Source organism: Staurois parvus, unplaced genomic scaffold, assembly GCF_062004578.1.
Source record: "Staurois parvus isolate SC_StPar_1 unplaced genomic scaffold, SC_StPar_1.0 ptg000186l, whole genome shotgun sequence".
In the NCBI taxonomy this organism is placed as follows: Eukaryota; Metazoa; Chordata; class Amphibia; order Anura; family Ranidae; genus Staurois; species Staurois parvus.
Window position 1 is genome coordinate 3,617,047 of NW_028317982.1, and position 26,599 is coordinate 3,643,645.

At 41.1% G+C, this 26,599-nt stretch overlaps 1 protein-coding gene across 1 annotated transcript in view; it reads right to left on the reverse strand.

Moving 5' to 3' along the window:
* SLC2A9 (solute carrier family 2 member 9) overlaps positions 1-26,599 on the reverse strand; it is a 424,638-nt gene that overhangs the window by 388,211 nt on the left and 9,828 nt on the right. The window contains exons 2-5 of the mRNA XM_089677407.1: positions 26,395-26,460; positions 24,946-25,044; positions 11,762-11,922; positions 8,418-8,542 (exon numbers count right to left, since the gene is read on the reverse strand). Coding sequence (XP_089533533.1) covers positions 8,418-8,542; positions 11,762-11,922; positions 24,946-25,044; positions 26,395-26,460 — 451 coding nt within the window. The remainder of the gene's footprint in view (positions 1-8,417; positions 8,543-11,761; positions 11,923-24,945; positions 25,045-26,394; positions 26,461-26,599) is intronic.

Sequence of the window (26,599 nt, forward strand, 5' to 3'; positions counted from 1 at the left end):
GCATTTCCCTCTGATCAGCGTGTCATTGGACACCGCTGATCACGTGGTAAAAGGTCGCTGTGATTGGCCTTTTACCACATCCGGAGATCGCCGGGTGCACGCCCCCTGGGGCGCGCAGGAGAGCGCGTTCTGGGAGGACGTCATATGACGTCCACTCAGAACTGGCCGGCCGCAGTGTAGCCGTCATTCGGCTATCTGCGGTCGGCAACTAGTTAAAAGAATGACAATGCTTTCTGTGACTTTTTCCCAAATCTAGCATTGTTCAATACATGGATGGTAGAACTATTTTTCTTATAACAAAAACATGTTTTTTTGCTTGGTTTTGGTTTGCCCACTGTGCTGCAAGTAGTGCTGCGTCTTTGGAAAGTTCCTCTAGTCTTCTGGGACCTTTCCCAGAAGACTATGAGTAGGGGGGGGACTTCTGATTGCCTAGGTCGGGTGTTGGCAACCCGCGGCTCCAGAGCCGCATGCGGCTCTTTTTCACCTTGGCTGCGGCTCCGGAGCCCACTGCCCACCAGGTGACAGGCAATAGGGTCTTCTGTGTGCCGGGCGCCCGCTCCCCTCCCTCCTCTCGGGCGGCCGCCCCAAAAGTCAGGACTCTGCAGCTAGTCCAGCAATGGGCAAACTACGGCCTGGCGGACCTTTTAATCCGGCCCGCAGAGCGTGGCAAACATTGGCTGTCAGGATGTAGGCGGGGCAGCGTGACGAACTCCTCTCCTCTCACAGTCCGCCCTGAAGACCGGAACGACGCGGGAACACGGCGAGAGGAACGCGCGGAGCAAAGGTAAGTGAATTGACACAATATGGGGAATGAATTACTATAGGGGGGATGAATTACTATAGGGGGGATGAATTACTATATGGGGGATGAATTACTATATGGGGGATGAATTACTATGGGGGATGAATTACTATATGGGGGATGAATTACTATGGGGGATGAATTACTATAGGGGGGATGAATTACTATAGGGGGGATGAATTACTATATGGGGGATGAATTACTATATGGGGGATGAATTACTATATGGGGGATGAATTACTATGGGGGATGAATTACTATATGGGGGATGAATTACTATGGGGGATGAATTACTATATGGGGGATGAATTACTATGGGGGATGAATTACTATATGGGGGATGAATTACTATGTGGGATGAATTACTATATGGGGGATGAATTACTATACGGGGGATGAACTACTATATGGGGGATGAATTACTATATGGGGGATGAATTACTATATGGGGGATGAATTACTATGGGGGATGAATTACTATATGGGGGATGAATTACTATGGGGGATGAATTACTATATGGGGGATGAATTACTATGGGGGATGAATTACTATATGGGGGATGTATTTTCAGTTTTAAAAATGTGGCTCTCAAAATAAATTTCAATCGTGGTTTTGGCGAGATTTGGCTCAGTTGAAAAAAAAGGTTGCCCACCACTGGCCTAGGTGATCGCAGCGGAAGAGCGAATGGGTACCTGTCAAAATTGGGTACCTGCTCCCCAAAGGTGCCAATTCCTCATGGGGAGCAGGGGACCAGTACTTAAAGTGGAACTCTGCTTTAATTAATACATAACACTTAGATTTATTGTTTACACAAGCAGTACATCTCATATTGAGAGAAGCGCGGGATTATTGTAACACATTCATTACTGTTCCCGAGTGTGAGACACAGGACGAGCTCTCACTAGTGCCCCCCAGGCAGGCTGAAGCCGATTTTCACACTGATACAGAGTTAAGGAGGCACTCCAATGTAAAAGCAAAGCTCCTCAGCGAGTACAGAGTGTGACACCTTACAGAGTTCACTAAGGGTACATTTCCTCATTATGCTTTAGAATACTTCTCTCACATAAGTTGTGCAGCATTTCTGAGAGAGTATCAGAGAAGTTGTACCAGACTCCACCAACCCAGTTGCATTTCACTTGAATACTAGGAATCTCACTTGTAAATATCCCATGCTTATTCTTCTCCCAAAACTTCACTACATCCTCTGTGAATCCCAGTCTAGGTCCGCCCCACGGCCTCGTCCCATTATGTTGGTTCCAGTATATGGGTAACCAGCCACTAGAAGCCTAAGCACCAAATTCCTTCACAATTAGGGCCTCCATTACCCTTTCCATGTCACCTGCTTTAGGCACATGACATGGCCCGGTAGTACGGTAATCACTAGCAATGGCAATACAGCCACTTCCAGATAGCTTCTCTGCTCATCACATATGGGGGCAGTCGCAGATGGGGTGCTGCTTTTGTGTGAGTGCTGCGTTGATGGAGTGCTAAGACGCAGTTAAACACAGCAGTCTAGTTCATGCCTTCTCTGCTTTTCACAGGTAATGCTGCTATCTCCTCTCCACTCCACTCTTAACTACAACAACGCATAGACTGCTGCTATTTCTGGGTAATGCTGCTATCTCCTCTCCACTCCACTCTTAATTACAACAACGCATGGACTCCTGTTAATTTCAGAACAAATAGTGTATATATATTTTTCTCTGTTGATTAGTTCTCACCTCATATTGCACCCTTTTTTAATGACTGTAGCCTGTGTCTGATCTGTGTTTGAGAAACATCCCCCCTATTCATGTGATCCTTATCAGTTCCTAACTGGGGCGGAGAAGAGTGCTCATTTGACCATCTCTCTATAAATGTATATCAGCACATGGGGGGAAATCACAGATGGGGGCACAGTCACAGATGGGGTGCTGCTTTTGCGTGAGTGCTGCATTGATGGAGTGCTAAGACGCAGTTAAACACAGCAGTGCTACATTGATGGAGTGCTAAGATGCAGTTAAACACAGCAGTGCTACGTTGATGGAGTGCTAAGACGCAGTTAAACACAGCAGTGCTGCGTTGATGGAGTGCTAAGACGCAGATAAACACAGCAGTGCTGCGTTGATGGAGTGCTAAGATGCAGTTAAACACAGCAGTTTAACTAAAGCAGGATAACTCAAGCAGCAGGAAGATACAACAAGAGGAAACTCTACTGCACGCTGGACAGACTGCAAGCAAACACCCTGGGAATCATTTCTTACAAGTCTGAGTCCCACTCCATGTACCTTTGTTATACCAGTGTCCACCTGACACTGGTATAACAAGCGATCAAATACACGGAATGGACGAGCCCCGTTCACTGCGGACACCTCGCCGACAGCTCCAGGGAACGTCCTGACGTCATCCAATAGGCTCCGCCCCCGTGTATTTGATCGCTTGTTATACCAGTGTCAGGTGGACACTCAACTTTGTGAGTAAGATGAGAGTGTAATAAAAGTTAAATGGTTCTTACTTACTGCACCATCATGCCTTTTCTTTATTTTTGAGTGGTATTACTATATATTTGGAGGATGACCGCTATATAAGGAGTCCTGGCCATACCTCAAAGTCACTGCAGAGTATTGCTCCTGATATCTGGAAGTGTCTATACTACAGAGTGTTACTTCATGATCTGCCTTCTCTCATCGCTCCCAGAGCAAACACGCTTGTGCTGATTTATAATTTGATCAGCATTGAGCTCTGGTGAGTTTATTCCATTCATTTGGTGGTGGATTAAGCACGGTGGATTTATATGTTTAAAAAGAATTTTCGTTTAGGGTGTTGGACATTTTTTCTACACACTTTTATACACCAATTTATGGATTGTTTTCACTGGAGATTTTTTATATATTGTATTTAGGATGTTGGGACTTTTGTACACATATTATTTTTGATATATTTAGCGCATTCCGATTGTTGATTTTTTTATGTTTTACCAATATTTTGGGTTAGAGGTTTGCTGCTGTAGAGGATTGATATTATTGATTGGCGCTTTCTTTTCTTATACTTTCTAGCAATTATAGAAACCTGGCTTCAAGCAGCCGATTCTGCTTCTCCCGCAGCGCTTTCCTATGGAGGCCTCCTCTGGACCCACTCACCCAGACCCAGTGGTCGGAAAGGTGGTGGAGTTGGTTTGCTTCTATCCTCACTCAGCACCTTTCAAGTCCTCCATAACCCTCCCTCTCTATCCTTCTCTTCTTTCGAGACTCACTGCATCCGACTGTTTTCTCCCATTTCTCTGAGGATTGCAGTGATCTATCGTCCTCCTGGACCGCTGTCCTGCTTTCTTGCTGATTTCTCCACCTGGCTACCCTACTTTCTCTCCTCTCAACTACCCACTATCATTCTAGGAGATTATAACATCCCTATTAATGTCAACAACCCGGCTACATCCCAACTCTTCAACATAACCTCATCTTTTGCATTACCACAATGTATACAGTCCTCCACTCACTCTGATGGGAATACATTGGACCTTGTTTTCTCTCGTCTTTGCACTCCCTATAACCTCACAAACACCCCCTTTCCTCTCTCTGATCACAATCTCATCACCTTCACAGTGTCCTCGTCTTCAAACACCTATCCCTCCAAGCTGCAAACAATTACCCGCTGAAACCTTCACAACTTGAACCCTGCTCCTTTCCACTCTGCAACCAACTCTATGACAGAATCTCTCCCCTGTCTTGCCCTGACCTGGCCACTACTGTCTACAGCAGTTCGCTTTCATCTGCATTAGACTCACTTGCTCCTCTAACAACACGAAGCATCAGGCCCCGACCATTACAACTGTGGCAAACTGACGACACCAAAAATCTTAAACGACATAGTCATGCTCTGGAGCGATTGTGGCGTAAAACCAAATCTCAAAAAGCATTCACCTGATATAAATCTGCTTTCTGCTCTCTTCATGCTGCCAAACAAGCCTACTTTGTCACTTTTATTAATACCTTATCATCCAGTCCTCATCGTCTCTTCCCTACTTTTAACTCTCTACGTTCTCCACCCCCACCCAGTACCTCACTCACTGCTCACGAGATTGCAAATCATTTCAAAAACAAGATTGACCCAATTCGTAGGGGCATCGCACAGACATCCATCCCACTTAGCATACCTTATACTAAACCTCCCTCAACATTTTCCTCTTTTGACCTTGCTACTACTGAAGAGGTCATTAAGGTTTTCTCAGAAGCCCGTCTCACCACCTGCCCCCTGGATCCTGTCCCCTCACAACTACTACAGTCACCCTCTTCTTCCATCCTATGCTCCCTCACTCACATCTTCAATCTTTCCCTCTCTACTGGTGCCTTCCCCTCCCCTCTAAAGCATGTGCATATCACTCCCATACTTAAAAAGCCCTCCCTAGACCCCACCAACCTGGACAACTTAAGACCCATCTCCCTGCTGCCATTTACCTCTAAACTCTTAGAATGCTTAGTCTATAATCGCCTGAGCTCCTACCTCACTGACAACAACATTCTTGACCCTTTACAGTCTTGCTTTCGCTCACTACACTCCACTGACACTGCCCTACTAAAACTCACTAATGATCTACTAACAGCTAAAACCAATGGCCACTACTCCGTACTCTTACTTCTTGACCTCTCTGCGGCTTTTGATACAGTTGACCATCCCCTCCTCCTCAAAAAACTCCACTCTCTTGCCCTCAGAGACTCTGCTCTCTCCTGGTTCTCCTCCTACCTATCGCAGCGCTCCTTTAGCGTTACCTATAATGCTGCCTCCTCTTTATTCCCTCTTTCCATAGGGGTCCCTCAAGGTTCTGTCCTTGGACCCCTTCTCTTCTCCATCTACACCTTCTCCCTTGGTCATTTGATAAACTCCCATGGCTTTAAGTACCATCTCTATGCTGATGACACACAAATCTATCTTTCTACCCCTCACCTCACCCCTTCAGTCTCCTCTGCCATTACTAACCTACTAAGTGACATATCGGCATGAATGTCACTCCACTTCTTCAAACTCAATCTTTCCAAAACTGAGCTCTTAGTATTCCCCCAGCCCGTGCCCCCTCCCCTGACTTCTCCATCAAGATCAATAACACAATCATCAGTCCCTCTCCTCATGCCAGGGTACTAGGTGTAATCCTAGACTCCCATCTGTTCTTTCAGTCCCAAATCCATTCACTGTCCAAATCTTGTAGACTTCACCTCCGTAACATCTCCAAGATACGCCCGTTCCTAACCTCGGAAACCACGAAGCAACTTATTCACTCCCTTGTTATATCTCACCTTGACTATTGTAACTCCCTCCTCATTGGCCTTCCTCATCGCAGGCTATCCCCTCTTCGGTCTATAATGAATGCTGCTGCCAGACTCATCCACCTTACTAACCGTTCTGTATCTGCCACCCCTCTCTGCCAATCCCTCCACTGGCTTCCCATTGCCCAACAGATAAAATTCAAAACATTAACAATAACGTATAAAGCCAGCTATAACTCTGCCCCAAATTACATCACCGATCTTGTCTCTAAATATCACCCAAACCGTACTCTCCGCTCCTCTCAAGAAAATTTTAAAAAACATGAACAGAAGACCAGGTGGCAGCTTTGAAAATATGAGAACTGATACTAGATGCTGAATGCCCATGAAGCACTAATTGTGTTACTGGAGTGCTCTTTGACAGGGAAAATTGGGACCTTGTTGAAGTCTGTAGGCGCAAATGATGCGCTGACAAATCAACCTGGAGATAGTGGAACTAAAAGCAGGTTGTCTTCTTGAGCTGATGTGGAGCAGGGCAGAGAGATGCAAGAATAATGTCCTGGTTAAGGTGAAAGGAAGGAAACACCTTGGGAAGATAAAAGACCTTAGGCCAGACAACAAGCACATGAAAGGGTTTATTAAAAATAAGAATGTTTGTTTTTTTCGGAGCAGAGAGAAGGCCTGGTGAGCCACATGGAGGGGTGGTGCTCGTTCGTCCCCCCCTTTTCCTGACCTGCCAGGCCTGTGCTCAGATCAAGGGTCTGGTAGGAATTTAGAGGGGACCACACTCTTTTTTCTCCCATATTTGGGGGGTGGGGTTCCTCTTAAAAGTCCTATTAGGCCTAAAGGGTCTGATATTGCTTTTAGCGGGAACCCCATGCACTTAAAAAAAAAATTACTATAGGGTCCCACCTGACCTTCTCTGGTATGGATTTGGGGGGGAACCGATGTTTCTTCTTTTATTATTATAAAAATGTAATCTAAAAAAAAATGTCAGTCCTGCTGCCGCAGGTTCTGTACATTGTACAGATGTGCAACTTTAAGTTTAAGGGGACCCCCCCAGGTATGATATTTGAAGGAATTTTTCTTTTCTTTTTTTTACTTTAAGAAATGAAAAATGACTGTCCCTTTTAAAACTGAACTTTCTGAAATTATTTTTCTTCAACAGATTCATGTCTCTCAGGGCAGTACCTGTGTCCCCATATCCCTTTTAGAGTCAATAACTTGCGTATAAGACTTCAAAAGACTTTTGAATTTACATGTTCGAGTCCCATAGACTTGCATTGAGTTCGAAGTTTGCGGTCGAACATTCGTTAGATGTGGATGTTCCCTGCAAACTGAACATAGGGGTGTTCAGCCCATCACTAGTGTTAAATCACTAATTTAACACTAAATAGGTTCAATTCACAAAGTCTGTTAAAAAAAAAACAAACCTTATGTTTAAAGGAGACCCTGACATCAACTCACAAAAATGCATGTAAAAACACAGAACTATTATTTAAACATACACTTACCTCTGGTGTTTTTCCCTTCCAGGACTTATTTTGCATTCATTTACAATGTGCCTATGAACTTGCAAAAAAATCTGACTACTCCAGGAAGAGTTAATTCTCTAGCACAGCCCCTCCCTCCTTGCACCTCGTAGACCTCTACTCCTCTGGGAGTGTCCAATTACTCTCTGTGCTAGCCAAGCTCCTCCACCCTCTTGAGTCTGTTGAGGCTGCAGACATCTAAAATGGCAGTGCTCAGTAGCGGTCTTAGGGCATTTGGATGTATGGATGTTGGAAGTTTTTAGAGATTAAATAATATGCACAACACGCACATATAATGTAATGGGAACATTTTCGTTGAAATAAATAGAGACATGGTTCCTTTCTATTAAAAACCTAGTTACTAGAAAAAAAAAAAAAATAACACCTTGACATTAACTGCCCATGCCTTACAGAAGAATGATGTTGAATACTCAGGGTGGAAGGTGTATAATGTGCTGCTCGATTTGGTGAATATGAACGTGAATCTTCCCTGTGAATGTTTTAATAATAACAATTGTTTTTTTTTTAACAGTTGAATAAATATTATTATACAGTATTTCTATGGCAATTTTTATTAACAGTTACATGTACAGTGAAAGTCACATTCAGCTCTTTATATATATATGCCCAAAAACCTGGTAGTGAACTCACTGCCTGGCTGCGTAACGAGCAAACATTTTGTATTATTAATTTCATTATTAGGACACAATGGTCCTTGAAATGGCGAGGAAGGCATGCAACCTTTGTGAACATTGTGTGTGGGTGAATTCTTGAAGAATTTATAATGTAGTATAATAGGCATATACACAATACAATAAAATCTAGTCTAAATTGAAGAAAAATACCTCCATCCACTCCCATAACAAAGCGACCAATGATGACCATTTCAGGAAAGCCTGCTAGGTTTGCTAATGACATCAGTAATGCTGCTACTATCGCAAACAAATTATTGAGGAGCAATGTTCTTTTTCTACAAAATAAAAAAAAGAGTTTACAAACATTAGACATTTGCATTTTCAGTTTACAGCATACTGTACTATGGCCATTATTTCTGCTCTGTCTACACCAGGGGTCTTTCTAAACAAAAGGTCAGTTTTTTGTCCTTCAGACTTTATGTGGGGCCTTAATGTGGCTAGTGGGAGTAGAAAATTCCCCAGTGTCAGTGGGAGTAGACAATGCTTCAGGCTTGGTTGTCAGTGGAGGAGAGAAAAATACATAGTACCTGTGGTCAATAGTAGGAGGAATATTGCTCCATTGTCAGTTGCAGGTATTATACCCCACTATTCATGTCAGTAGAAGGATTGGAGCCTCATTGTTGGTGTCAGTGGGAAGAATAGTGCCTTGTATCTGTGGAAGAAACAGTACCCCAAGGGCCAAAGAAAGGCAAGCAAAGAACCGCATCTGGCCCATAGGTTGCAGTTTGGAGATCACTAGTCTAGACTTCTGCCCACTAAAGAAGTATATTGTGGTTTTGTTGAAACATTAGCTATTTGCTAATTTATCCAGCAATTGTAGATAGTTTGGTTCTGGGACAGTAGGATGTGACAGGTTAACCTTTTAAAGTGTAGGTAGGGTATAGTTAATACTCCTAAGGTATTTTTATTTTATTATATTATTTATTTTTTTGCAGTCTTTATCAACTTGCGGGGATCTCTCTTTATTTCCCATCCCAAAGCCACAGCAGGAAGAAGGAGTAGGTTGTCACCAGAACAGGTTTCCCCATTGGAAAATGTCCGCCGCAGTCCCGCTATAAGTCGCTGATGGCCGCCATTACTAGTAAAAAAAATTTTTTTAAATCACAGTATATACTGTATACCTCCATTTGTAAAGGCTATAACTTTCACGTAAACCAATTAATTTACATGTATTGGGATTTTTTTTAGCAGAATACATTTTGGCCTAAATTTATGACAAAATTAGATTTTTTTTATTTTTTTACTGGATATGTTTAATAGCAAAATGTCAAAAATATTGTGTTTTTTTTTTTCTTAAAATTATTGGTCTTTTTTTAGAGCAAAAAATAAAAAACGCACAGGTGATCAAATACCACCAAAAGAAAGCTCTATTCGTGGGAAAAAAAGGACGTACATTTAATTTGGGTGCAGCATTGCATGACTGTGCAATTGTCAGTTAAAGTAATTCAGCGCCGTAAAGCAAAAAAATGGCCTGGTCAGGAAGGGGGGTAAATCCTCAGGAGGGCAAGTGGTTAAAATTGCTCTACCTGCCTGAAATAATGCTCTAGAGATTGCCTCATTGTCCATAACCACATTATCATGCAATATGTCTAAGAGGCAGCACCTCGGATCAGAAGGTATTGTTCATTGAAACATTAGGTTTATGGTAGTAAGTATCAATTCCCAGTATCGATGCAGCTTAGGGCAGCACCATAGCACATGAATTAGATCACCGTGGTCTCTACTACACTTAGGACAGGCTGCATCAGGAAGGAGCCCCATTCTAAACAATGTGGAGGGTGTATAATGTACTCTCAGCAAAATGTATAGTTGTGAGAGGCTCTGGGAAGTGTTTAATTAAATATTCTGTACTGCCTCCAGCACCAGTTCCCACTGATCACCCATTATTTCCCCCACATCCAATTCCCAGGGCTCCTTCACTTTGCAAGGATATGCTGCCAAATAAATGGAAAGCAGGGTAGAAAAGCAACAGGATCTCATGCCTTTCTGTATTGAGCTGCATTGCAGAGTACTAAAAATTGGGATGGGAGAGAAAGGGAGATTGTTTTGGATATTTTGGGCCACAACTGCATGGTGCAACTGTAGGTAGTAAAAATTTATAAACTGCGGCAGGTGGTAAAGGGCCTGCATTCTCTAAATGGGCTTACTGGAAGGGGGTGAAACCAAGGTACAGTGCTTGAAAGTGGGTCGGGGCCGGAGACAAGGAGTGACTTGGAAAGGGAGAGTTCCTGCACCTATTGTTTGAGAAAAAAAGCCCTGGTTATGCGGCAGTTTCAACCGAACATTGTTAGGCATGATCCATTCCTTAGAATAGGAGCATTGGGGACATTGGCCCCAATATGTAGGCAATTATGGGCCTACAACCAGATAGCACACGGGGCATGGGCTACATGCAAATCCTTTTGATGTTCAGAGAAAGAGGTGAGTTACCTGTGAACCTGCTCCTGGAAACACCCAAACCTGAGCCCACGAAAAACCCAGATGGGTGGGTCAAAAATAATTGGCATCCTCTAACAAAAGCCAACCAATTGTTGTTAGAGTGACATGGAAAACCCAGCAGAGAAAGGTGCGATCAAGAACTAGTTAATAACCCCAAACACTTTTATGTCAGTAAGCTAGAAGCAAAATGAGAGTTCAGCCCATATTGGATCAAAAGCATTTGGAAAGCAAAATGATAGTGTCACATTAAGCTAATGGTTTCCTACAATTTGGAAACTGGGTGTCACCAGCTGTGGCTTTATCTGTGAAACCTTCTTTATGGCATTGTGGAAGGAAGCCCAGTAGGACATGTTGATGAAGCTCATTATGTGGGTGTAATGCGTATAGGAACAGGAGCTATGCTGATGAATAGTGTTAGTGGTGAGAAGAACCATTCATTGAACCCATGCTTTTGCAAAGCTGAGAAGATGGCGCTTTGGGTGCTTTTTAAATGTGAGTTTTTTTATTGGGAGTTTTAAATAAATATGTATTATGCAGAGAGTGCTATTTTGGTCCCATTTATTATGCATGTCATTCCCCTGACTGTGTGACACTGCCAGATGAGAATAAAGGCCAGTGGAGGAGTAAAAGTCTATGAGCCCATCGTACGGAAAGAGCACATATGACCTTAATTTTGTATTAAGGTCAATGGATTGAGGTGAGCGCATGATATGAGCACTGGGTTGACTGAATTTATAAGAACGTGCTGAAAACAAACATTCGCTTTACGGCATGGTGGTGGAGGAATTTTCATTTCTTTACAATATATTGACCTTTTATTTTGTAGATGTTTATTTTCACAATGTTATCATTTATTTGTGTTTACATTGGTAACACACTTTTTAGTTTAGATTGCTCAACAATATATATATATTGTGTATGTTATTTGAAGAGTAGTGGAAAACACTTGTGGATATTTTAGCTGCAATCAAAGTTTAAACTGCGCAGATTGTTATTTCACTTATTTACATTTTTAAATTAGTCTTTTGAATTCATTAAAACATTCCTGCACTTACCTGCCAAGTCGGTTCACCATTGGCGTAACAAGCAATGCCCCCACAAGACCTCCAATGGCAAAGATTGATACAGTAACCGACCATAGAATGGAGATAGTGTTACCGCTTATGGTTTGATTATACCTCTGCGACCAACTTTCATTGTACAGTTGTCGTATGTACTGTATGTGAGAACAGAAAGAAGCATTGTATAGTAAATAAAAATCAAATTTATTATTATTATTATTATCATCAAAGGAACAAAGCCATTCATTTTAGTGCCTAAATAAATCAAGCATAAAGAAATACATACCACAAATATTACTGATTCTTTACGTAATTCTTTCCTATATTGTTTGGTTTCACTATTGAAAAATCAGAGTGGCTCCTCAAAGTGAACCTGCCTTGATTCTTACAAATATACCGGCCTCCCTTACACACCTTTCCTAATATTCTGTGCTGAAAATCTGAGATACTTACCCTTTAAAATGTGGAAATCACAATTTACATAAACAAGGTGGTATCAAAAGGTTTTGAGACAAGTGTTGTGACACGCCAACAGATGACAGCACAAGGCTGCAAGCACAGTCACAGGGAGCACCGACCTTCTTAAGTCAGTGTGCCAAAAGACAACGTTGCAATGCTGTCAAAATGGTGAACTTTGAGCTGGATCTTCATCATTGGTAACAGGGTATTTTCAGGGGTTGAGCTCATTGAAGGTCTTCCTGATTTTTTATCTTCCATTGATGTCCTTCTGCTCTTGAAGCGTGCGTGCCACTCAAAACACCTTGAATGATTCATTGCAGCATTGCTGTAAACCTGCTGAATTATGTCAAATGTCTCTGTGGAAGATTTGCCCAGTTTCACGCAGAATTTCACATTTGCTCTTTGTTCTAACTTTCTGTCCATTATGAAATAGTAGACGTGGTAGTGCACGTGGTCAGAATAGCACCAGTTGCACAGCTCCCGATGTACACAGGATGTTGTGATTGTTGGTTATGTGTTAGAGAAGACAGTGTTAGCTAGTGATGAGGCAGAACTCTGTTTTACTTGTGTGGCTTAAGTTGCAAACATACAAAACACATTTCAGCAGACATCTTGGTTTTGAAGAGAGGAAGAGAGAGAATAGGAAGAGAGAGAACCAACAGGTTTTACACATATGCACAACTAGTAACCTTAGTGTTACAGTGCCATCTACTGGTCAAGTGATATTAACACACAATACTATATAGTACATGCTGTTGTATTCCCAACAGTGATATTTCAAATTGTGGTGTATGTGCCAGAAGGCTGAACTACCCATAGGATTCTTATATCTATGAGCAAGGAAGCTCTGATTTCCCAGCTCCACTCATCTAAACCAATTTACAAATCTACTGTTAACAGAAGGAAAACTGAGATTTCAAAGTATCCATTTTATTCAGATTTAAACAGTCATGTCAACTAACTTTACCAACAAGTATATAGTGTATATATGGAACCATAGCACATAATTCATCAAGATGACTATTGTCATACTATTATTGCCGTACTGCACATTTAGCCATGCTAAATATATTGTTTATACTTAAAGTGATATTAAGCCCAAAAACAAAAATGTAATATTTTTCTGCTTAACAATTCTTAAATGTGGTGGATGCTTTATTTTTCTTATTTTAGGCTTTTTTTCCTTTTATTATAACCTGGCGATCTGGCCAGTAACATCCTTCTGTCCATCCATCCACAGTCGTGCATACAAGAGCCAGGCACAGGCTCTCACTGTATTAAGAAGTCTTCAGGTATCCCCTCATTCCCCCTCCCTCAGGAATGCGATCAGCGTGTAATGCTGAGCCCCCTGCCTAACAATTCTTTGCCAAATAAGGATTGGCTTGTCCGTGGTAGGAAGATACCAGTTGATTTTGTGTAGAAAAAGAAGCTGTTATGCTTTGTGTGTAGTCAGAGAAGTGAGGACTTTCTGCGTGCAACATCTCTCAGAGAAAGAGAAATGAAGATCTCCCTGCCTTAATATCGAAACAGTGGGAGATCAAAGCATCCTTTTGGTCATGAGACTTGAAGCTGCTTAAAACCAAGGCTGACTGACAAGTACTTTAACCCTTTAAACTCCTGTTATCTGTTTGCTGTGCTGTTATGCTCTGTATATTTATATATATATATATATATATATATTGGTTATATCTTCTTTCTTTAAATATTTTTACTGCACCCTTTTAACCTTTTGGTAATAAATCTTACTTTCTAAAAGTGTTGAACTATTTCTATAGCTCCTGAATGTAACTTACGAATCCCTGCCGCTGGAGAGCGCTACTATGAGTATTTAACCCTCTGTATAACCGGTCTGTAGAGATAGCGGGATACTGACGGTTAACCAATCATCCTAGTGTATTGCTGAATTTCCTCTTTCTCTGTATAAAAAGGAGGTGGTGGCAGTGTGAAGGGTTAATTGCATAATAAACCTGACCCAGTAACAATCGCATTCAGGCTGCCGGTACGTCGATCGTGGTCCAATTAGCTGGAAAATCGGTGTGCAGGGTGCAGCTGGGTGTGACAATATTACACACGTGACATCGTGGTTTTAGATCGGCTAGTCTTTCGGTCACAAGTTTGGTGAGAAGGGCTGGGGTCTGATGCAGCGATCGTGACACCTGCCTGTAGGGTGTCTTCACCTTTGGGCAGAAGGATTTCCAGTCTGGGGAGAGGATAGTTAGATGTACTAGCAGATTTAGATGGAGTTGAGGAGTACTGCCAAACTGCAGCCAGTGTGCCCAGGGACAATTTCCCTACCCACAGAAAATCTGAAACCAGTGTTCCATTTGTTCTTCTGTTTTGTTTCTGATTTGGAGCTGTGTATATAATACATAGAGGCAAAAGGGGTTTCCACGTCACTAGCTAGGGGAGGAGGACTAGGATGGGGGGCATTTACCTTTACAAAAATATATATGTTGGACCGATTGCCCTGGGTGGTGATATTTATCCTTCCACACCTCATTCAGAGTGGGACCTACAGCCAGTGACAGCTGCTGTGCATTTTGTAACTATCTACTCCTGTTCAGACCCACAATTAAGGTGTCATTATAGAGGGTAGTCCTCTAGCATTGATTTCTATTGAGGCTTTCAGATGCAGATTGAATACAGAGAACTGTAAAGGAAGTCAACTCTGGAAGAATGCAAATCTGTGAAATAAGTGGTGCTCACTTGGGAATGATTTTAAGGGAAGCTGAAGGACTAAAGGGAAGCTAAATGATAAGAATAATTTGTGATGATGGCATTCTATTTACGATTTTATTTGGATATTATGTGAGTCCATATCTTTATTACAAAAAAAGGATTGTGTTCAGATCAAAAAGTACCCTTACAATCTCCTTTTTAATCATTATATATTATATATTATATACACACATACATACACACACACATACATTATATTGCCAAAAGTATTGGGACACCTGCCTTTACACACAAATGAACTTTCTTGGCATCCCAGTCTTAGTCCGTAGGATTCAATATTGAGTTGGCCCACCCTTTGCAGCTATAACAGCTTCAACTCTTCTGGGAAGGCTGTCCACAAGGTTTAGGAGTGTGTCAATGGGAATGTTTGACCATTCTTCCAGAAGCACATTTGTGTGGTCAGGCACTGATGTCTGATGAGAAGGCCTGGCTCGCAGTCTCCACTCTAATTCATCCCAAAGGTCTTCTGGAGGGTTGAGGGAAGGATTATGTGCAGGCCAGTCAAGTTCCTCTACCCCCAACTTGCTCATCCATGTCTTTATGGACTTGCTTTGTGCACTGGTGCGCAGTCATGTTGGAACAGAAAGGGGCCATCCCCAAAATGTTTCCTTCACTGGAACTAAAGAGCCAAGCCCAACCCCTGAAAAACAACCGCACACCATAACCCCCTTCCACCAAACTTTACACTTGGCACAATGCAGTCAGGAAAGTACCGTTCTCCTGGCAACCGTCAAACCCAGACAAATCCATCAGATTTCCAGACAGAGAAGCGTGATTTATCACTCCAGAAAACATGTCTCCACTTCTCTAGAGTCCAGTGGCGGCCTGCTTTACACCACTGCATCCGACACTTTGCGTTGCACTTGGTGATGTAAGGCTTGGATGCAGCTGCTCGGCCATGGAAACCCATTCCATGAAGCTCTGTTGTTTCGCTAATCTGAAGGCCACACAAAGTTTGGAGGCCTTTAGCTATTGACTCTGCAGACAGTTGGTGACTTCTGCAAACTGTGCGCTTCAGCATGCACTGACCCCGTTCTGTCATTTTACATTCTGTCATTTTACATGGCCTACCACTTTGTGGCTGAGTTGCTGTTGTTCCCAGTTGCTTCTACTTTGTTATAATACCACTAACAGTTGACCGTTGAATATATATATATCCCAGTTAATATAGGTTTTATATCAGCGGCCATGGTTTATAATGGGAACCAATCATGTTTGCAATCTTTGCATCTAGGAAACTTTTGCTAGCATGATAAAATGGCTAATTGGATGTGTTTGCCTCCCAGGCCAATGGTTCCCAGTCCACCCCTTTTTCACAGTATACCAACAAAGTGGGTGGACTACAGTACAACTGTACTAAAGTGAATCATAGCAATTAGACTGTGTTCACAATATACACCTCAAAGAGTTAGTTCTCCATTTTGACTTGAGAATTTACTGCATAGTGTTTGCTGGGCTATTGCCATAATGTGTAAGTATGCAAAACATTTTGGACATTTTGTCACACATTCTTTCTGGAGATCACTCCTTCAGTGTTGTGACATTTGCAATTTCCCTCACCGCTCAGTCACTGCTGCTGACATCTTCTACTGGCATTTTCCTGGATCTGGCATCTTCCACAGGACAGCGACTGATGACGTCACTCTTGAGCACGCACACAGGAGTTACATCATTCCGTACATACAGCTGCATTGCAGTAAGCTGGAGTGTATATTGCCCTGTGCATGTGCCGCAGGCAGTGTGCACTACATACAAAGTTGCTAGGGGCAAGAAGAAGCAATCTTCTAGCTGACTTATTTGCCCACTCTACTTCGGCATCAGTACTGAAGAACATAACAGGAAACGAGATCCAGGGAGACCTAGCCTGTTACAGCTTACAATCTACTAACAGATAATAAAACAATGAGTACATAATATTTATTTTACTCTTCTATGGTTCACCTACAGCGAAACATCAGTCATTTAGAGACACTGATAAATTCTTTGTCCTTACTACTTCAGGGTGCAGATAACCTCTTTATTTCTTTTCTCCAAAGTTCACGTTGCAGGTGATGCACTTAGGGACTAGCTGAAATTGCATTTTGTTACAACAAAAAAGTCAGGTATTTAGGTGTCCTTTCCTTTAGTGAAAATGTAACAACAAACATTCATCTCAAGCACATAATTCCTTTCTTAAAATGTCATCAAATGTCTTTTTTAACATTTGAAACAAGGAGCAGTTGTCATGATTTGAGCAGTTAATGGTAGAAGATCAGTTAAAGGAGAAGTACAGCCTAAGCTCATTTGGCTGTACTGTGGATCACAGGAGTGCAGTTTGGTCTGCATTCCTGTTAACCACTTTTAGCCAACAGCAGGCTAAAGTCTGCTGTCGACTGATGTCACTTAGCTGGTCCAGGCTGAGGAAAGATCCCAACCATATGGTTGGAATCCACCCAGGAGCCTGGATCGGCACCTGCCTCAGCCTCTCAACGAGCTGCTGAGAGCCTGAGCCAACCAGTGACTGACAGTCCCAGATCTCTGCTCAGAGAGCAGGGAGAACTGAGTGATCAGCGGTGTTTGATCACTCAGTTCTTACCCTTAGAGCCAAAAGGAACAGATGCCGCAATGGATCAATGCTGAATCTACATACGGAAGTATGATTTAAAAAAAAAACATACTTCTCTTTTAAAGCAAATCTAAACCTAAGAATAACAATCTTCAAAACATTTCTGCACACGTAAATATTAGAGTTAAAAAAGCACGGAAACTTTTTGAAGAACCCTTGTAGATACACAATACCAGTCCTTAGATGTGATGGCTGTATTTTTAATTATTTTAGTTTTTTTATCTCTTTATTTTCATGTGGTGATCATGCCAGCAACACACATCCTGTCCTAGGGTGATGATGCTTACTCACTAACAGGGTTTTTTTCTGCCGGAACATGCAGTTACTCAGTACTGGCACCTCCTGACACTTGCCCTCTGCCTGATGAGTTATAAAGCAGGTCAGCCAATAGCAGGCAGGTAGCTGGGCCAACCAATGGTATGTTTAGAAGCTACATCAGCCAATGAGATGCAAGCAGCTGGGCCAGCTAATGGCAGGGTGGCAGTAGCTGTGCGGAAAGATCTGTCACCAGCAGGAGCGGACTGACAACTCATGGGGCTCCCGGGCAATAGAGGATCATGGGGCCCCTGTGTCCTTGCCCAAACTCAAAAAAGCCTATGAAAAAGGTACCAGGGGTATCTCATGGGGCCCCCTACTGACCCTGGGCCCTCGGGCAGTGCCCGAGTTTCCAAATGGTCAGTCTGCCTCTGGTCACCAGATTAGAATGGGGAAGTGTGCAGCTGGTGTGTTTACTATGCAACACTTTACATATATCAATGGCTGAATAATAATTTGGTTTCTTGCTTTTTAGGGGACTGGAGGAGCGGTGCTTGGGGGTGCAGGGCAGTGTTGGGTGGTACTTAGTAGGGGGGACAGGAGTGTACTGGGACCCCTACTTAGACAAAAAAGTATAGTACTATATCTATGGAGAAGTGTTGCAACCATAGGACAGGACTACAAAAATCTACCCCTCTCCTCTTCTCGTTATCATAAAAGGAAGGGTTTCTGTAGTCCTAAAATAACTGGGAGCTGATGAGCTTAGGAAGTTGTCAGCTGACACTATTTCTGGCAGAATCAGCAGATATTCTTGCATTTATCAAACAGATCTAACAAAACACTTTTACTGGTGTATTTTACAGATTTAAAAAGGGACCAGATAAGAGAAGTTCATTGCAAGGGTTTCAAAAACATTAATGCAGAAGAAAGCTATACAGCTATACACAGAGGGTTGGCGTGAGTCTATCTCTGGTATCCATGTATTAGCTGGTAAGCCCAGAGAGGAATCATACACTTACATTTTGTAGTATGTTGATACAAGTTTCTGTGGTTGCAGAAATCAATAGAATAGTAAATTAACCAACACATGGGAACATAAACTGTATATTTTCGTGCAGGATGTCATACCTTCATTTTTCTACCAATCAGTACAATCCATAGAGTGGAAAATTACTGTAAAGTAACATGACTTATGTATTTTTGTAAGATGTCATGCAGGGGCGGACTGACCATTTGGAAACTTGGGCACTTCCCAAGGGCCCGGGGTCAGTAGGGGGCCCCATGAGATACCCCTGGTACCTTTTTCATAGGCTTTTTTGAGTTTGGGCAAGGACACAGGGGCCCCATGATCCCCTATTGCCTGGGGGCCCCATGAGTTGTCAGTCTGCCCCTGATGTCATGTAATTTAAAGCAGTAATACAATTTTCCTATGATATCTTATACATTGGCTATGCATCTTTGCTAACTGTAGTATGCAAACATATGTTTGTTTATTTCAATTAAAGGTCATTTGGACTTGTATCGTTAAAATACAAAAGCGTGTGCTGGATAAATAGGCACATACAGCATGAAAATAAATATACTTACTTTTAAAGATGGATTCTAGGCACATTTAAAAATAGCCCCAATGAACATTATTATTGGGTTTCGGAAAATTTAAGCTAGAAAAATGTAATTATCTTACAGGCATAACTTTTTTGGGGATAAAGTATTAAAATCTCTGTCATTTTATTTTAATGGGAAGAATGGATCTTCCTGTTCCAGAAACACAGGAAGAAGTAAGATATCTCGCCAAAAGTGAGGGGAAAATTTCTCTTAGTTGCCCAAACAACAAGTGTTCCTAGTTGAACATTTCCTTTTCACCTCCTTTTCCGTAAAATCTTGGATTTCCCATCACTTTTTGTCCCATTGATAATAGTCACCAGGACACAAAGAGAGGGTGAGCTTCTGCAGTATGGTCACAGAAATAAAAACCTGAAAGGTGATTTTATTCTTCTCTGCTCTTTCCAAAGTTTAAAAACTGCTTCGACTTCTAGGCGAGTGGCTACTCAGAGCTGTGCTGTTAACAACTGATGCAAGGAGGTGCCCGGCGTTGGAATAATACCATGGACTCCAGGGGCCATTTTGGGAGGGACGGTTTCTTTGGGAGAGAATTTTCTTAAGATTTTAGTGGCCACCTTGGAGATATATACAGTTGTGTTCTAAATAATAGCAGTGTGTTGAAAAAAGTGAATAAAGCTCAAAATCTTTCTAATAGCTTTTATTTCCATACACACAAATGCATTGGGAACACTACACATTCTATTCCAAATCAAAACATGAAGAAAAATATATCAAATTTGTGTTGTTCCTCTAAAAAAATTGAAGAAAAGTGAATATTAGACTGTTCAAAAAAATAGCAGTGTTTGTATTCTTTACAAACTCAAACATTCACTATATAAACTGAATAATGTTTGAAGATTTTGCTTTCCTTTGAATCACTTAATGAATATTTCGTTGTATAAGCACTGTTTCTGAGAACTGCTGTACATCTGTGTTGCATGGAGTCAACCAACTTCTGGCACCTGTGAACAGGTATTCCAGCCCAGGATGATTGGACTACATTCCACAGTTCTTCTCTATTTCTTGGTTTTGCCTCAGAAACTGCATTTTTGCTGTCACCCCACAGGTTTTCTGTTGGATTAAGATTCGGGGATTGGGCTGGCCACTCCATAACGTCAATCTTGTTGGTCTGGAACCAAGATGTTGCACGTTCACTGGTGTGTTTGGGGTCGTTGTCTTGTTGGAACACCCATTTCAAGAGAAGGAAGAAGTACGGTAGTTCTTCTGTACAAGAGGGAAGTCCACAAACCAGTTTTGCAGCAGTTAGGTGCTTGAGAGAACACACCAATCAACAGGCATAGTAAGGACTATTGAAGGACATGTATGTACTATAAGTTCTTTATTGTCAGGTACCAGCATGTAAAAAATATACACACTTGCTTCCTTTGCCAATGGGCTTAGTGCTACAAAGCAATGTTTCAGTTCAGAAATGTGCTTAGGCACTATTCAGTATTGAAAGGGTTGCAAAACAAAAACTAGATGCCAGCTTGGAGGGAGACCGCATTTTAAGGTTACAACGCATTAACTTCCTCTAAAAGCAAAAGGATTATGAGAATGGAATGATTCTGTGATTCTAAATTCATCCACACAGGATTTGTTAAAAAGATCTAATAATAGAGTCTTAAAACACTATTTCACTGTCTTTTCTATGAAATCACCCATTTGTGCAGTGAGTCATCAGTAAGCCATAATAATATTATAACACAGTGAACTACTGTATCATACAGGCTTCATAAACTAATACAGATCCCAAATAACAAACACAAACAGTCTTATTAAACAAACAGTACAATAAGCAAAATGCATGTGGTAGGCCATAATGATCAGTTAGAATTCACTTTACTGAAGCAAGGCAGAATCTGATTGGGTGCTATCGGTTTTGCTCTTTGTACTTATGTCTTAGTTTTTTGCACTTTTGCAAACACCTGTCCACATGTCACTGACTTAAAGCGGAACTTCACTCTAAAGGGAAATTCCACTTTATGCCCTCCTTCTATTTCGGCACTTTTTTTGGGGGGGTGAAGTGGTTTTGACAGGTACCTGCTCCCACTTCACCATGGCGATCCACCAGACGTCCTCCCGCAACCTTCTGGGACATGTCACAGTTCCCAGAAGGCTGTGGGACCATTTACAGAGCCCAGCACCACTCTCACATGCGCAGTGGGGAGCCGGCTGTTAAGTCGCATGGATTACAGCCAGCTGCCCACAGTATACATGCAGGTGCTGGTGACCCAAAGACCAGCAAGGAACCAGTTTGGGTGAGGACAGCACTGGACCCATGGACAGGTGAGGGGCCATTATTAAAAGTCAGCAGCTACAGTATTTGCAGTTGATGACTTTTAATTTTTTTCTCAAACATGGCAAAGAACCGCTTTGAATACATTACAGGTGCAAACACTTGCTCTGTGTGTGGAAGCAGTGGTCTCTACACCGAGGTCCAGCAAGCCCTCCGCTGAGTCAAAAGCTAGAGCTCTCCAACAAGCAGAGAGCAGAAGCTTTTCTGAACCTGTCCACATATCACTAACTTGTTTACATGTATATATTTTTTTTAAAATAGCGCATATTTTGTACCCATAGAAGCTAATTAGAATCCAACTTGTACAGGTCTGTAGTAAATTCTAAAATCGGTTAATTGTATTTTTCCCTTATCCTTGAATCTGCACTGTTTACTAAAAAAGGTCTTCATGTCTTTGATATACTCTGTGTTGCACTGAAAGAAAGTTACCAATAGAAGATCTAACAAAAAAGCCTACAATTAGGAAACCTGGTGCCTAGATATAGATGAAGCCCAGGTTGTGCAACCAGAGTAGATTTACACTCTAAAGTAGCCATGTATAGTAGATATAAGCACGTGGAAGTGTATGTACAAAAAAAACAAACTGGCAGAGTTATTTGTGCCACAAAACTGCAGGTACATTCATTCTGTGCAAATGTGACCAAAATAAAAAGGTTACTAGGCTATTTTCAATCAAGTGCTAATTATTACTCGTGAGCTAATATGGTGAATTTCTATTAAATAATAGTGAATACAAATAATAAATAAAAATTAAAAATAAAAAATTGAAAAAATTGAAAAAATTGTGTCTTGAATCAAAAGTGATAAAATTAAATCACCTTATTAAATATGCACAAATAGGTTCGCAAACACACCACACCAACTCATAAATAGTGTAAAATTCTATATAAAATCAAACAACTGTGCTGCGCTCCTATATTAATATAAATAAACTACAAACACAGTGTGTGTCCTTACAATATATTGTCCAAACAATACAAAAATTGCTTAAATGATCCCTTTAGGACATAAAGATATATTGGTGTAATAATACCATAATTACATCATTTTGTGTCCAAAATCAATAATAAAGGAAAATCCTCCTTTTTTGAGAGATAGGTACAAATGGGTGAATTCAATCCAAGATATAAATGATTGCGGAATATATGAAGCTCAATTATGCGCTCACCTCCATTTTTAGCCCAAAAATATAGGCTAAACAAGCTGTTTATCCTGAAAGGATAAAATACACACTGATGTTCACCACCTCCTTTGAATGTATCCACAGCGTGATTTCCTGATTATCCACCTGGTGTCTCTCCTCTCATTACTATCCTATGCAGATCTGTGGATGGATGGATGGATGGATGGATGGATGTTTTCTCCTTCTCACCTCCAGGGGAATAATCCTCCTTAAACCCACTTCAAAGTCTCCACTCATATAATACCTGTATCAATTAACAGTGCTTAATGTTGCCAACTGTTCACAGCATTGTCAAGAAGTTTACAGCCCATGGCACTGTAGATAATCTCCCTGGCTGTAGTTTTGCAATCAGTTGTGGACACCAAGATCTGTGCTCAGGATCCTGCTTGTATCAGTGTGAGAAGGACTGTCATCTTTTTACTAGGCTATTTTCATTTCAGGTTGGATGTTCTACATTCAGAAGAATCAAATTATCCTGCATAATGGCCAATCATTGATCTGAGGATCCTATGGAATTAGCATTTATTTCCCATGATCATCAGATTATCCTGCATTATGTCCAATCATTGATCTGAGGATCCTATGGAATTAGCATTTATTTCCCATGATCATCAGATTATCCTGCATTATGGCCAATCATTGATCTGAGGATCCTATGGAATTAGCATTTATTTCCCATGATCATCAGATTATCCTGCATTATGGCCAATCATTGATCTGAGGATCCTATGGAATTAGCATTTATTTCCCATGATCATCAGATTATCCTGCATTATGGCCAATCATTGATCTGAGGATCCTATGGAGTATGCATTTATTTCCTATGATCATCCGCTCTTTCTGTAATGCAGTATGTTCCACTTTATTCTTATGAATGCAACATGGAGAGAAGATAGCCTAATAACCTTTGATTTTGCTGGCATTCATACAGAACAAATGCACTTTCGTGGTATGAAAAGTTTTTCTTTAAACATTTTTTTATAATACCTGCTGCTGAACATTGAGGGTTTGTTTAAACCATGGTGCAGAGAGGTCAGTTTTTCTGCATGCATTTTGCAAGGGCACAACAAAATAAAGAGTTCCTTATGTGCCCTGTTCACACCACAACACTGGTATCGCATGCAAGAATCTGCAACATGTATAAAGCCCCTTTTCACCATTTAGAAAATTGATCCTGCCAGTCCCTACATCATCCTCGATTGACTTCCATGTCCATAACACTTAATCATTATTTTGTCCTCATCTCCCATTGATCCCAATTAGATATCATTGACCTTATGTTCTTTCATTACACTGGTTATCAGAGTGTGTCGCGTGTATGTGGAGTGTGTACCTGTGTGCCCGGGCGGGTGTTTTACTATATGGCAATGTTGTCATGATTTTATAGTGCAGGGTGGAGGGCATTGTCGGTTTTGTACTTGGTATGTCATTTTCAATAAATACTGTGTTTTAAGCAGCAGCTTTGTTCTCTTGAGGGTTTCTTTTCCAGTGAGTTCTTTACTTACAGGGTTTCTTTTATCTGTGTATTTTGTTCCTAAGGACACCGCCCTCGAGTTTGGGTGAGTCCGCGCATTATTCATACATGGATTGAAACTTCATTGTATGGGATCCCATTTTTTTTTTCCTTTATAACACTTTTTATTCAGCTTAATACACGTATAAATCACTTCCCTCTGTTATCCCCACCACAAACAATAATATATTGTAATAGACTGAGAGTGACAAGGGAGGATAAATCTGTTACAGTATTACCACTTCTGATATGTTAGGAGAGGTGTACTTCAGAGCTCATAGAAAAATCTCACCGACTACACCCTCATTCCATTTCCAACTGGTTAATATCTTTAAACTTAATTTTTTTCCAATGCATAAAAGACAGCAGTGTCTGTCATTTAAAGTGACCCTGTGGCCAGGGTAGGGGTGTTCAAGTATTTACATATACTTAACAAGCAGTAAATGAGTGTAAGTATCCGTTTTTGCTACATATTTAACTAATTATTTATTTCACAATACATTCCTTATAAATTGAATGTACTTACCGATGCGGGGGCATTCACAACAGATAAATTATAACCATATAAGAAGGATGACCCCAGGGCACCAACCAGAGAAGCCATTATAAGCTGCCATGTAAAATCCTATAAAAAATAATATAAAATATTTCAGTATCACAGACTATACATGATCTATCAGTGTGGGTATGTGTCATTTCTGCTTTCATTTCACATTTTGTTGAACTGCTCAAAAGAAATGTAAAAGAGAAAACAAAAGTGTGAGGTGTGGCACAACTGACTTTGAGCAAAACTGAAGTGTGTGGTGACATGGTAACCACTCAATAACTGCCTTAAGAATAATCTGTAATCCATGCATGGTTCCACTTAGCTTAATATTCAGAGTTTTGGTATACTCCCTGCCATATCATAATCCAGTATAGTGCTTTTCTATTTGCCGATAGCAGTCTAAGAGATATAAATTACAGCTCTATGACAGTCTGCACTTCAGTCCTAGTACAATGACCCTGGTGTCAAACTACCTTGTTCACAACTAGTAAAGTTGCTCATAAATCTTAAAGTTCCATCCCAGGCAGAAAAAATCAATTACCCTTGCAGTGGGGCCCCCACAATGCAAGGGTTAAATTCTTGTTAGGTTTTTAGGAAGAGGAATAATGCATAATACTTACCTTATTCCTTGCTCTAGCAGGCTTCCTCCATCTGTGCAATTGTCCTATCAAAGCCTCTGGCTGGCAGACACATGCTGGCGTCATCAAGTACAATGCCCCGCTGATGGTTTGGTCAAACGTTTCAGGTCAACTGAACATTATACTTAAACCAACAATATTTGAGTTTAGCTGTTTCCAGTGAAGGGTACTATTTATACACTGTAAATATTATATTAATATTTAAAAAGCTTTGCACTTCCAACTTTGTGATAAGTTTGGAGAAGGCCTTTTTTCTGTTCCAGAATGATGCCGCCCCTGTGTAGAAAGACAGGTCCATAAAGTTTGACTGGTTTGGTGTGAGATAACTCAAGTGTCCCTCATACAGAAGTCTGCTCTCAACTCTACTGGACGTTTAGATGAACTGGAAAGCCAGGTCTTTTTGTTCAACACCCAACATCAGCAACCTACCTCACAAATTATTTGGTTAAAATGGGCACACATTTTCACAGACACACTTTGAAATCTTGTGGAAAGCCTTCTAGTAGAGTGGGATCTGTTATTGCTGCAAAATGGTGGGCAACTACGTATTAATGCCATGGTTTTGGAATGGGATGTCCAACAAATTCATATACATGTAACGGTCAATGTGTCTCAAAGTTTTGGCCATATAGTGGCCTAACAATGATGGAGGTTGGTCGGGGAGTATATTTCTATAGAGGTCAACATAGTTCAACCTCCCATAATAAAATACTATGCAAGTGTTCAAACATTGAAGAAAAATAAGAATTGTCTAAATAAAAATGTAGGTCTGCAGATGGAGTGCACTTACCTTTTTGTGTTTTCCTTCCTTTTCATTCTTAGTCCAGCTGTCAGGATGTCCTGTTTTACAACTGTCCTGTTAAAACAAACACCAAGAGGCTATTAGTGATTTTTTTTATGTGTGCAAGTTGCAGCTGATGAAAATAATATTAATTTATTTTGTGCACAGTTTCTCACTGTTGTGATATTGCAGAGCTGAATTCACAAAGAATTAC